The 8,309-nt window shown below is 48.0% G+C and overlaps 1 protein-coding gene across 5 annotated transcripts in view; it reads left to right on the top strand.

The window, feature by feature from the left end:
• The window catches only part of LOC104498373 (cyclin-dependent kinase 11B), an 11,797-nt gene extending 6,774 nt beyond the window's left edge, over positions 1 to 5,023 (top strand). For 4 of the 5 annotated variants that reach the window (XM_010141736.1, XM_010141737.1, XM_010141738.1 and 1 more), the window contains exons 11-20: positions 24 to 143; positions 595 to 685; positions 1,415 to 1,536; positions 1,880 to 1,985; positions 2,289 to 2,410; positions 2,727 to 2,834; positions 3,140 to 3,256; positions 3,531 to 3,679; positions 4,272 to 4,461; positions 4,679 to 5,023. In XM_010141736.1, the coding sequence (XP_010140038.1) occupies positions 24 to 143; positions 595 to 685; positions 1,415 to 1,536; positions 1,880 to 1,985; positions 2,289 to 2,410; positions 2,727 to 2,834; positions 3,140 to 3,256; positions 3,531 to 3,679; positions 4,272 to 4,461; positions 4,679 to 4,771 (1,218 nt within the window). In that variant the 3' untranslated portion in view covers positions 4,772 to 5,023. Of the gene's footprint in view, positions 1 to 17; positions 144 to 594; positions 686 to 1,414; positions 1,537 to 1,879; positions 1,986 to 2,288; positions 2,411 to 2,726; positions 2,835 to 3,139; positions 3,257 to 3,530; positions 3,680 to 4,271; positions 4,462 to 4,678 lie in introns of all 5 variants that reach the window. The other variant, XM_010141735.1, reaches the window with a different exon arrangement.
• Positions 5,024 to 8,309: the final 3,286 nt, after the last annotated feature.

Here is an 8,309-nt window from a genome sequence, read left to right as displayed (position 1 = left end):
GAAGCGAAGTAGAAGAGGAGGAGGCAGGGGAGGGCACCCCCCATTCCAACGCAATGTCAGAAGGAGACTACGTCCCGGACTCGCCCGCTTCCTCCCCCATCGAACTGAAACAGGAGCTTCCCAAGTACCTTCCTGCCCTTCAGGTAGAGGATTACTAAAACGATGCTCGAGGCTGTCACAGGCAAATGGGTTTCTGTAGCTGCTTTGTTAACATCATAAAGACATCTTTATGCATGAGGGAGTTTATGGTTAGACTGTGCCTTGCTGATTCGGCATCACAAAGTGCACATTTCTGTGTGAAATACAGCTGTCTTTTTTTTGGACAAGGAAAAAATGTACACGGATCAAAAATGAGATGAGTCTTTGAGGCACAGGTAAGAATGTAGTAATGCTCTGCCCAGGGTTCCTTTAGAGATCCAAGTACTAACAAACCCTAAAAATACCTTTCCACGTGGCATGGCCATATGGGTGAATTGTCTTGGTAAGTTTTAACTATTCTTGTGCAGTTGCTGAAGTTTATTGTGTGTCTTAAAAACAAGCAAAACCCTCCCCCAGATGCAGGAGGAGTAAGCGTTGTCCATCTGTCTTTTTCAGGGGTGTCGTAGTGTGGAGGAGTTTCAGTGTTTGAACAGGATTGAAGAAGGAACATACGGTGTCGTGTACAGGGCAAAAGACAAGAAGACTGGTTAGTACGAGTGGTCTGCAGTTACTGCCTTCGTGGTATCTGGGGCTGCAGTGGTATGCAAAGGATGGTTCTGCATTTCTCCTTGCTCAACAAAATCTATCCAGAGCCCTGTGTTCTGAACCAGGGGTACTCTGTGCCATTTGACAGCGTGTGGACTTTGGTAGCAGGGCTTTGCTTGCAGCCCTGAGCTGAGAAGTGATCTCTATGTGGGCCGTGATGTGTAGAACAGTTAACTGGGTCTCGGTTTCTGGCTGGAGGTCTGCTGTAGAGAGGGGCCAGGCTGGAAGTTCTCGCACAGCGATGGAAGCAGTGCCAGCAGGCGTCACTGCATGTGCAGTGATGGAGCAGAGAGTTCGGGAGAGCAGAGCTGCTGTGCAGCAAGTGGATCCAGCAGTACTTTGTTGGAGAGAGACATTTTGCTCGTTCCATTTTTTTTGAAGTTCCCTCTCGAAAAACACTTCCTGTGTATACAAGCAGGTTTTTTCTTTAAAACTCACCCTCTGCTTATGAGGTCTCTAATGGCAAGTGTATTGGGGGGGGTGTGGTGGTGGTTTCTACTTTGCTAATGTGAGGCTGACTCTGCTTTGTTATGTTGGTTTGACATAATGTCTTGAGTAATGGTTTCATTCAAATAAATTAGTGACAGAACACTGGCGGGAACCTCGTAACGTGTATTTCATTAGCTGCCTGACGGGAAACCTGCAGTTACTCGCTGTGTTTTCTTGGCAGATGAAATTGTGGCTCTGAAGCGGCTGAAAATGGAAAAGGAAAAGGAAGGCTTTCCCATTACTTCTCTGAGAGAAATAAATACCATTCTGAAAGCACAACACCTAAACATCGTCACTGTCAGAGTAAGGCCACAATCTTCTGTTTCAAAAGTATTTTTGTTCTTGAAACGTTGCCTCCTGGCTTTTAAAATGCCTTTTGAAAATGCTGGCATGTGCAGCAGAGCTCGTTTCTGTGAAGAGTTGTACACAGCCCGTGACGCTATATTGACATCACTTGTCTTTACAAAGTCTGATGCTTTGCAAAAAAGGAGCTGGGCTGTTTCTCCATAGAAAAATGTATTTATTTCCTGTGGATTTCACCAAGGGCAGGTTCCATTTATCTTCTTGCCAGAATATTCCCACACCCATTTTTGCACGGTTTTTCAGTACTGTGTGCTTGTTGTGATCGTTTGTTTCTGTGTTGTAGGAAATTGTTGTAGGCAGTAACATGGATAAAATCTATATTGTAATGAACTACGTAGAACACGATCTCAAGAGTCTGATGGAAACAATGAAGCAACCGTTTCTACCAGGTACTGTTTGACGCGGGCTCCCTGTGCTACACCGGGTTGTAATTTTGGCCACTTGCTGGCTTTGAGAGGCATTAATTTCTGAGCATTTGGAGGCACTCCAGCTATCCACATTAATTTTGCTTCATTGGCAGCTTGGTTTAACTGCTCTTGTTCTAAGACGTGTTTTCACAGGGCAGTCTATAGTGGGCTTTCAACTCACCATCCCTTTCTGCCCCCTGCCCCCTTCCCTGGTCTCCAAACAACAAAAAAATTGAAGATAGATTCCTTCTTTTAAACGCATTTTGCCTCTCTCTCTCATTTCAGGTGAAGTGAAAACCTTGATGATTCAGTTGCTGCGAGGAGTCAAGCACCTTCACGACAACTGGATACTTCACCGAGACTTGAAAACTTCCAACCTGTTGCTGAGTCATTCAGGCATTTTAAAAGTAAGAATTAGGTGGAACATGCTACACTAGTGAAAAAGCTTCTGCTGCAGAGCTGCACTGTGGTGTAGCTGTGTCAGGAGCTGGGGAGATGTTTTGCATTGATCTTTGGGAGGTACGAGGGGTGGCTTGTAACACACACAGCTGTGGAAGAGTGAACTTGACTATTAAAGACGACCCACGGGAGCCAGTGGTGTTGTGTGTGGCTCTTTCTGAAGGCTGGAAGCTGTGCAAGAGCCAGCCTGGCCCCCACACGTGGGACTGACAGGAAGCGTGTGGTCCCTGATGGAAACAGTGCTGCTCACCACTTTTCACTTAGGTTGGTGATTTTGGGCTAGCCCGAGAGTACGGATCTCCGCTGAAGCCATACACGCCAGTGGTTGTGACGCTTTGGTACCGGGCTCCAGAGCTGCTGCTGGGAGCTAAGGTACATTTCTCCTTGCTCCTCACCTAATGGCTGAACAGAGTATGAGTATGCTCGATTCTTTATGCTGCTCTAGAGGTGGGAATGCTGAATATTCAGTATTATTTTTCGTAATAACACAGCTAGAAGGGGTCCCTCTTCCACAGACAGAAGGTGGGTGGGTGAGTGGGCCTTGGGTGTTGGAGTGATTGTATGTGGCATCCTTAAAAAGCCCCAAACAAACCTCACGTGAACACCTGCACCACCCCCCAAACAACGCCGGGGAAGCCCGTTACTGATTCTATACGGTGTGACGTTCTCCTCTCCAGGAATACTCAACAGCGATAGACATGTGGTCGGTGGGGTGTATCTTTGGAGAGCTGCTCACGCAGAAACCGCTGTTCCCTGGGAAGTCAGAGATCGACCAGATTAACAAAGTTTTTAAGGTAACTTTTTGCCACGTTTGGATTTGAACTGGCTGGGTTTAGAGACAGGTCCAGCAGAGCAGTAAGGAATGAACGTGCTCGTTGTTGCTTTTTGACGCGGATTCAGCCGTAATAAAAGGCTCGTTACTCTGCTTCTTGTTGGACAATGCTTACAGTAGGCTGAGAGCACACTTTGTTCTCCCTGTGTCCTCACCAACACCCGCAGCTCCCTCGTGGGGAAGGAGGAGGGTTGCACTCTAGAGTGAGTTTATTAAGGCGGTATTTTAATTTACAGGATCTGGGTACCCCCAGTGAAAAAATCTGGCCTGGTTACAACGAGCTACCGGCAGTAAAGAAGATGACGTTCACAGAATATCCCTATAACAACCTACGCAAGAGATTTGGAGCGCTCCTCTCGGACCAGGGCTTCGATCTGATGAACAAGTAAGCGCTTGTTTTAGGGTGTCCCTGGGAAAACGTGTTCACGTGCTGGGATATGAGATGCGGTTGATAGGATAGTGGTGGAAAATGGCTTGTAGTGACGCGTGGCCCAAACCTGCTGATGGACTGCAGTTTGTCCGTGCCGTTCCGTGCAGTGCTGTTCCTCCCCCTCTCACAACAGCTTCAGTCAGTGGACCAGGCTCTCAACAGTACAGCTGAGTTACACTGTACTACAGGAATTTGTGGTGTATCACTGTTATCTCCTTGCCTTGTCTAAAACACAAAGCAGCATTGTGAAATGTTTTAATTGACCTTCCTGGATCCCTTCTGAGTTATCGCCCGTGACCCACAGGCTCTGCAGACAGAGCCAAACCTACTTTTGATACGTGGTTCCTGCTGCCAGGCTGTTGACTGTAGGCCATCAGGCAGCTGTGTCAGCCACCACACCCAGGACCAGAATTCTTCGTTAAAAATCAGAAACTGCTGAACAGTATTTCTGAAGCATTTATAATTTGGGGGATAATTTTTTTTCTTTTTGCCACCCCCACCCATCTTGTGTCTTCCCTGTTTAATTGTTTTCCTAAACTCTCCTCAGCTTTTTGACATATTACCCAGCCAGAAGAATTACTGCTGAAGATGGATTGAAGCACGAGTACTTCCGAGAGACTCCTCTTCCTATTGACCCCTCCATGTTTCCCACCTGGCCAGCGAAAAGCGAACAGCAGCGGGTGAAACGTGGCACTAGCCCCCGCCCGCCGGAGGGAGGCCTTGGCTACAGCCAGCTGGTACGTGCACAGCCTGCGCCGCCTTCCTGGGGTCCTGGAGGCGTTCACGGGGGCTGCGCTTCTGGGGCTTGGGATGCTGGGACTCGGAGAAACGTTTGTTCCTCTTCTCTTGGAGATTCTGTAGTTGTTTTGTGGTGGTGTTCAGATTTTTCTGTTGAAGAGGTAAATGCATCTGGACAGAAACTGATGGTACGTGATTTGTGACTGGTTTTCACAGGGTGATGATGATCTGAAGGACACTGGTTTTCATCTGACCACCACAAATCAAGGAGCATCTGCTGCAGGACCTGGCTTCAGCCTCAAGTTCTAAACTCAGCATCAAAGAGGAGGAAAAAAAACCCAGAAGGAACCATTCCTGTGAGTGGATTTCTGCGTGCCCCAGTTCTGTTCTTCCCGTCAGGGAGACGAGATGTTTTCCGCAGGGAAAAGCCCAATGTCGTCACAGAGGCTCTTGCTGGCTGTGGAGTCTAACTGCTGCATTCCATTAGCGGACTGGAATTACCCTGAAAAGCCAAGGATCGTTTCGGAGGTTGACAAAGGAAAACTTGAGTACAATCCTGGAACAGGGTCTGGTTTAGTTTTAGGGTTTTTTCTGTTGCATTTGTTTTGGTTTGTTGTTTTTCCTTGTAAATTTGTAGAATTAAAATACATTTTTAATTGTTTAACAGTGTGAAGGATTTCATTTCTTCACATGCAGCAAACCTGGATGGTGGTGGCACTAGTCTTCTGGAGCGGAATCTTATCTCCCCCCCTGCTCTGTGCTGTCACCAGTGCACTGCACTGTCAGCCTGGGCAAAGGGCTGCTTTTCTTTTCTATTTTTAAGTAAATTGTATGTGTTTGAATATAGTTACGGCAAAAAAAAACCCCATCACACTCCGAGGTTTCTTTCCTGCTGCCTTGGAGAGCGGGAGGCTGGGTTGGGCTCTACAGCTGGTGATTTTTGTGGGTGCACTGCTGAGCTGAGCACAGGTTGTTGTGTTCGTGTCTCGACAATGGCCCTGGGGCAAAAGAATGGCTCTGGTGTTCTATGAATCTAAAAGATTTGATATGGAGACTGGAAATGTTTCTCTCTATAGAAAGGGCCATTAAATATGCCCTTTTCTCAGCTTTACTGCTTAGGTAATGCCGTATTCCAGAGGACTCGCGTTGGAGTATCGCATCCTCTGAGGCTCTGACTGACGCTGCCGTCATTCTTTTCTGGCAACAGGGAGATTTGGGAAATGCCGGGGTGTTCATGCAGTGGGAACTGGGCACTAGTCCCATAAAAGGATTAGGGTAAATTATAAACATTCTATCGCTTTCAGTACATTGTGAAGAGTTTTTCCTGGTAAAGGCCTGGGAACTGGAATTTGGCTGTGCTAAGTGTAACTGCCTCCTGGAGACTCCACCTGCACGGGGCGCTGCCTGCCACCCCCAGTGCTGGATTGCGGGTGGATGGTGTGTTTCCCCTCCTCGGCTGGGTGCCTGGGGAGGGTAGTGATGGAAGGTACCTCGTTTCTGTTGAAGGGTTTGACAGGCTCATGGATCAGACAGCTAGAGGACTCGTTATGAGGAGCTCCTGCTGGAGGGAGATAGTGTGTTGGAGTTCTACACGAGTTCTTCTAGTGCTATGCCCCAGGGTCTAAAAAAATGACAGCAAAACACTTACAGAGTGTGACTGGTCCTTTTCCTCCCACACCACCTCTGCCTCCACTGCAGCAGAGCCGAGCCATCGCTCTGCTCCTCTGTTCGTTTGATGAAGAGTTACGGTCTTGTTTGTCAGCAGTCTGCAGTGATCCACGTAGTTTAACTGCAAAATCTGACACTTTTTTTTTTAAAAAATTTAATTCTCTGTACAGCACATACTTGAAAAATTCTTTATCATTAAAACTCACTTGGAAAAGATCTATGTTCCACTAATCAAGTCTCAGCGTCTCTTTTGCCCAAGGTACGGAAGCAGCCGATGGAGAAGTTCAGTTGCGCTACTGCAGGTTAAATGCAAAATGCCAAAGAAACACTTGGAAACAAACAGAGCTGGCAGTAAGTGACGTGCTCCGTCCAGGGCCTGGTCAGCGCTTCAGTCTGATCCTCCAGGAATACGTAGTCAGGATTCTTTCTTTTTTCTTCACTATGCAAGTGTAAGTTCCTTCATTTATTGCATTTGCAATGATGCTCATGTGATCTTCACTTAGGGACAAGTACCCTGGGTAGGAGTATTCCAGCAGCTCCTTGTCTTTGTACCAGCTGTGTAAGAAAAATAACAGAAGTTAAACTACAGAACAGCTGCTGCAGAGCAAGAGGAGGGAGTGGTTCTTGCTCCTGGTAGGTTTTGCTGAGGGGACTTTTACAAGGAAGGTTGGCAGCTGGTTATAACAGGGCCCTGTCCTGAGAGACTGAGGAGCTTGACCCTTTCTCCGAGTTGCTGGGTGTTTGGGTCCTCGGTCTAAACCAGTTCCAGAGATAAGACACTCGGCCAGCAGTAAGTGCTAACAAACTACTAAGGGAAAGGGTAAATTGAAGACTGTGGGGTTTTTTGCAGAATACGGGGCAGGAAATTTGACTCGATGGCAAGAATTACCATCTTTGCGCTCCGTCTGAACGGGGTTTTATCCTGGCACGCACCCTGCACACACACCCACCCCCCTTTCCTGCGCCAGGGGAGACAGGGCCATGCTCCGGAAGATGGCCTGCATTCCGGTTCAGGCTGTCGTGTCAGCCTTCCTCAGCCTGCTGGGCGTGTAAGCGGCAACATCTCCTCAGGGACTGGCATAAAGGATAGAGCACTTACTAAACTTTGCCTTTTTTATGAATTATCTTCTGTCCGCAGCGGAAGGTGACATTCCTGCCTTCGGAAACAGTCTTGGTTTTTGTCCGTGGTGGGGGCAGAGTAGGGGGAACCGTTGGAAACGGGAATTCTGTCCACCAAAGGTGAGAGAAGGAAATGGCAAAGTCAGTGTATCTCATTATCAAGCTTTTAGTCATTCCAAACCACTTTCACCAAACTCTCTTATCACCTAAGGAACCGCAGAAGTATTCATTTAAAAATGTCTCCTAGGGAGCAGTTCTTGGGTGGACACGTAACATCACTCACATGTAACGATCACTATTTTGTGGCAGTAAACTCACGGAGATGAAAAACTCAAACTAGCCTGTTTCACGTATATGGAGGCGTTTTATACGGTATCTGAACAGTCCCCTAGAAGATGGGTTTGTAATTATATGACTGCATCTTCGTGTCAATCTGGTCTAACAAACCACCTCAGTACTGGAGAATGAGGTAGGAGTGACACAGTACATCGTCCTGAGGGGAGCAGCTACTCACGTGAAGCTCAATGCCACAGCTGCAGGAACCTGACCTGGTCCTGCATTAGTCCCTTATCTGGAGTCATAAAACTGAGAGACTAGAGAAGGTGATGGATGTGACATACTTCATCTCCTTTCCTGCGGAGCAGCTCAAGTCCAGCTGTGCTTGAGGTGTCGTCGGGCCTGTTTATGGCCCATCGCTGCAGCATCTCTTAGCCCTGAGTGTAACACCCCAGCATCGCCCTGTCTTGGGGGCGGGGCGGGCTTCCCCAAAAGGGAAGCAGCCCGAGGAGGCACACGGAGCAGCTGGGTTTTCAGAAACTCCCTGTCACTGCTGCAGTTAGTTAAACTAGAGAAGAACAGGAGGGTTTAAGGTTCTAGTCCACAAATGCTAAAACGTAAAAGCTGCTTCCTCTCTGCTGGCTGCACTAGGTAAGAGGCCGTCCCTGCTCCGCTGCTCATCACAGCTGGCTGCGGCTGGTCCCTTCTACCCACTGCTCTCCAGTCCAGCTCCTGCCTACCCCTGCAGCAAACCCTGCTTAACCTTTACCTCCTCCCTCTGTGC

The sequence above is a fragment of the Buceros rhinoceros genome, unplaced genomic scaffold, assembly GCF_000710305.1.
Source record: "Buceros rhinoceros silvestris isolate BGI_N320 unplaced genomic scaffold, ASM71030v1 scaffold43528, whole genome shotgun sequence".
In the NCBI taxonomy this organism is placed as follows: domain Eukaryota; kingdom Metazoa; phylum Chordata; class Aves; order Bucerotiformes; family Bucerotidae; genus Buceros; species Buceros rhinoceros.
This window is presented reverse-complemented; position numbering and strand designations above follow the sequence as displayed.